Source organism: Nannospalax galili, unplaced genomic scaffold (assembly GCF_000622305.1).
Source record: "Nannospalax galili isolate Female #2095 unplaced genomic scaffold, S.galili_v1.0 scaffold540, whole genome shotgun sequence".
Classification (NCBI taxonomy): Eukaryota; Metazoa; Chordata; class Mammalia; order Rodentia; family Spalacidae; genus Nannospalax; species Nannospalax galili.
In genome coordinates, this window is record NW_008348613.1 from 646953 (window position 1) to 651069 (window position 4117).

The 4117-nt window shown below is 39.9% G+C and overlaps 1 protein-coding gene across 1 annotated transcript in view; it reads right to left on the minus strand.

The window, feature by feature from the left end:
* The window catches only part of Itgb6 (integrin subunit beta 6), a 111969-nt gene extending 108273 nt beyond the window's left edge, over window positions 1-3696 (minus strand). The window contains exons 1-2 of the mRNA XM_008845739.1: window positions 3420-3696; window positions 2550-2629 (exon numbers count right to left, since the gene is read on the minus strand). Coding sequence (XP_008843961.1) covers window positions 2550-2629; window positions 3420-3480 — 141 coding nt within the window. The 5' untranslated portion in view covers window positions 3481-3696. The remainder of the gene's footprint in view (window positions 1-2549; window positions 2630-3419) is intronic.
* Between the last annotated feature and the right edge of the window lie 421 nt (window positions 3697-4117).

Genomic DNA, 4117 nt, shown 5'->3' on the forward strand with positions numbered 1-4117 from the left:
AGTGCTGTGACTGGATCCTTGAAATGGCTGAGTTCCCACAGTTGACATTTTCCTGTGAATTTATTTGTTCAGGATGAATTGTTGGTTCCTGGAATCGTAGGCCTGCCCAAGCTTTGCAGTGTGTCTATTACCAAACCCAGAGAGATGTGTCCTGTGGGTTCCTATAGGACAGGGCGTGTGACCTCTCCCTGTCTGGTACTCTTCTGGTTTTATTCATTGCTGTTACCCTTCAGAGGATCACTTCTCTAAAACTGACCTCTTGGGGACTTTAAGCTCAATGTTTTAAAATGTTCTAGTTCAAGATCTTTTAGAGATGTTACCCAAGTTTGGAGGTAGAAAGGAAATGAAAGGGAAGCTTTATAAAGGCCTGCCTTCTGAGCAGGACTCCAGAAAGTTCCAGTTCTTTCAGGTTCACACAGGAAGAAGGCTGGGAGGGGTAGTGCTTCCCAGGAGAGAGGTGGCCACTCTGATCCTTCAGCACCAAGAGCAGAGAAATGGAGCCAAGACAAGAACAGGTGTTCCTCATAGGTAAGGCTGTTCTGGAGTTGACCATTGGCAGACTTGAACCTGAGTCCCTTTGATGCTCATACCTAGTGAGAACCAAACCAATGTTCACATCTTTCCTGCCCTTAGGATTCTAAGCCTCTCTTGATTTTGTTACCAACTAAGAACGCTAATTTCTTCTGAAACTGAATTTGTTACCTGCCAGTCAGGCATATGCATATTTGAGGCTCTAGGCTGGATATGCCAAACTGCCACTTCCTAGGATGTAATCAATTCAAACAATGCCTGAGCAAGAACTCAGTTTCCCTCTCATACAATGCAATGGCTATCAGCTATACTCAGCCTTTGTTAAAAGAACAGAGGTGGTGCAGATCACAAAGCCAATTTTGTGTCTTCCCTAAACAGAAGCCATGTTAATTCTTTGCTCTAACTGCTGCAGCTGTTATACTATTAGGGTGGTCTCTGAAATAGACTGGCCTTAAGCTTGTTGATCACTTGGCTATCAGGTACCATCCACAAGTAAAACTCTGAGCAGCATCTTAGGAAGCTCTCTTAATTTAATGCTAAAAAATACATTTAAATATAAATTCTTGGGGGCTGAAAAGATGGCTCAGCAGTTAACAGTCCTTACTGCTCTTCCAGAGGAGCCAAGTTCGGTTCCCAGCACCCACGTCAAGCGCTCATAACTTCCTGTAACTCCCTCTTTAGGGGATCTGATACCATCTTCTGGTCTCTATGGGTACATACACATGTGACATACATTCACACAGACACACACATACACATACATAAAAATAAAGATAGGAGCAAGAGAAATGGTTCAGGGCTTAAGGGCACTGGCTGCTTTTACAGAGGACCTGGATTCAGTTTCCAGTACCCAACAGAGTGGTTAACAACAGTCTGTTAACTCCAGTTCCAGGGGAATCTGATGCCCTCTGCTGGCCTCCACAGGCACTGCACATATGTGGTGCACTTAACATACATGTAGGCAAAACACTCGTACACATAAAATAAATAAAAATTTAAAAATAATAAATAAATCTTCAAAAATAAATCTAAATTCTAGACTGATACATTATTCTACATGTCTGCAATGAAACTGACATTGTCTTCCTTAGAAAGTCAGTGTCCAAAGAACATGTGGGTTTGTTCCCTGTTGTGTATCTCAATCCTGTGTTTGATATATGAGCTCAAAAGAGGACAGTTACCTTGAAATTTGTTTGCAACCTGAACAGTGATGGCAGTGGAGGGGGAGTGGATCAGCTGATGCCCTCCTGCCTGAGGCAGCCCTCCACAGACATACAATGAATGTGGAATTTGGGTTTGAGTATGTTACTTGGCTCTTGCTGAACTTGGCACCTATAGGCCTTGATTGGCATTTAGATTCTTTCCAGTGGGTGAGACTTCAAATCCAGAAAGCTAGGACATTATTTCTGTTACTGTGAATCCTTTATCCATTGCGCTCTCTCTCACAGTACTTGTGGTGACTTGGTCTGTCTCGTTTAGTAGTCCTCATCATCCCCACACTACTCCACATAGTTTTCACTCTGATCAGATTAGGAATGTTTGCTCAGGGCTTTGCTATTGCTGTGCTAGAGTCACTGAGTTCATGAACATGTAACTTTTAAAAGAATCAACCAATGTGTGAATCTTAATGTTTTCCCTTCTTGAAGTACATAGAAGAGTGTCGCAGTTCCAGATGGAACAGAACTACAGTATCAACATTAACTGTCTGCCTCACTTTAGAAAATATCATCTGTGTGATCGCTGATTATCCAAAAAGCCTCAAAATAAGCCTTAAAATAAGAGAAAGAATCAGATTAGAGGATGATTACTTAAGTTTAAAAAAATAATTTGACATCCATTCCTTTCAACTGCTTTGAGAGTAATCACATGAATTCTGCTTTGGTTCACTGACACTTGAATGTTCCTTTCTTGATCTGTTTTCCCCATATAACCCCAGAGAAAGAAGGATGTCATCGATGCTCTCTCGGGATGTTAAAGTGTAAACAATTTTTAGAAACATGGTGACATCAGTGTTTTACCTCTTGGGAGCACCAGGCACAGTGAGGTCCCGTGAGCAAGCAGTCGGAGCAGGTCTCTGCACCGCCCCGGGCACAGCTACCTAAAGGCAAACCCAGCAAGACACAGGGATTAAGACTCTTTCATTAATTTCATTTATGAGACTTACATCTCTTCTATTATTTGAGCAAAACAGTATCAAGGTATATTTTAGTCTTCAAAGATTAATCCTCAGAAGGTTAGAAATTTACATAAAAGTTTAACGGTTTACACTCATCACAGTGGAAATAGATGTTTCTTATAAACCAAAAATTAACTTATTTTCCCTTAAAACACGACAATGTCTAACTGCTCAGAAGTACAGGATCATCCTATTTATTTTCCTTATTCAACACCTGCAACTTTAATTTCAAAAAATTATTTGTAGTCATTAAAAATGCTTCTCTTACAAATGCAGTATTTCTGTTTCTGAAATAAATCCTCTCTCTCTCTCTCTCTCTCTCTCTCTCTCTCTCTCTCTCTCTCTCTCTCTACTCTCTCTCTCTCACTCTCAAGATTATTACTCCCAAGTGGAAGACCTGGTTGTACAATAAAATAGAAAAGCTTCCAAAGTGTCTGTCACAGTGGCACTAAGGAAGCCTATTGTGCAAGAAGGCTGTCTAATTCTCCTCATTAAAATGTCTGTGCAAGCTTTATATTTATTTACCTTACGCCTAGAGCATTCACTGGGGGAACAGCCCAGCAGCTGCCTATAGTTTGTTAAAGTGTTAGTGGGTGGCAAGAGAGCCATCAACCAGATCAAATGAAAAACGACTTCAGGTCTGCTTTCTGAACCAAATGACAGTTTGTCAAGCATACCAAGAAAGCAATATATTGGAGAACTTCGGACTTACCTTGTACGTGATCATTCCTTCCTAGAAATAGAAAGAACAGGCAGAGCAACTCAATCCCCATTCGTTTCAGTTCTCGCTGTGCAGACAGATTAAAAATGAATTACCTCCAGTATTACAAGACCAAAGCTGGATGTCGTGAAAATCTTTCTTTCTTGCAGTGTAAAATTTTAAAGCTACTTACACTGCTTTGAAAAGTAACTTGAGCTGTAAATTAAAAAGCTTTCATTAAGATCGAAATGAAAACAGAGGCTACCTGGACAGGTAAAGCAGAAAAGCTGTGTTTAAAAGCAACTTCAACATGATTACTTCCTTGTTCTCCTTATAAGGAAGGCAGGTGTACAATCACCAAGAAGGTGGGGAGAGTCATGCAGTAGAATTTTTTTCCTGTCAATTCTACTAGTCTTCCTGCATTCTAGAGAGAGCTAATATCGTTAGCAAAATAGTGATCAATGAATCTTCAAAAGACCGATTGAAATGGGATGGTTTCTTTAATAATTTCTACTTAAGGCAGTAAAGCCATGAAAGAAAAAAAAAAGTAAAACACAAGGATTTAAGTTAAATGCAAAGAAGTTTAAAAAAAAAATAAGCGAACTAAAAATACCTGAGATTTTTGTATCCCATGTTAGAGCCTCTGCAGAGAATGGAAATGAACTAAAAAATATAAACATTATTTCACAGTCAAATTACAAATTAGGCTA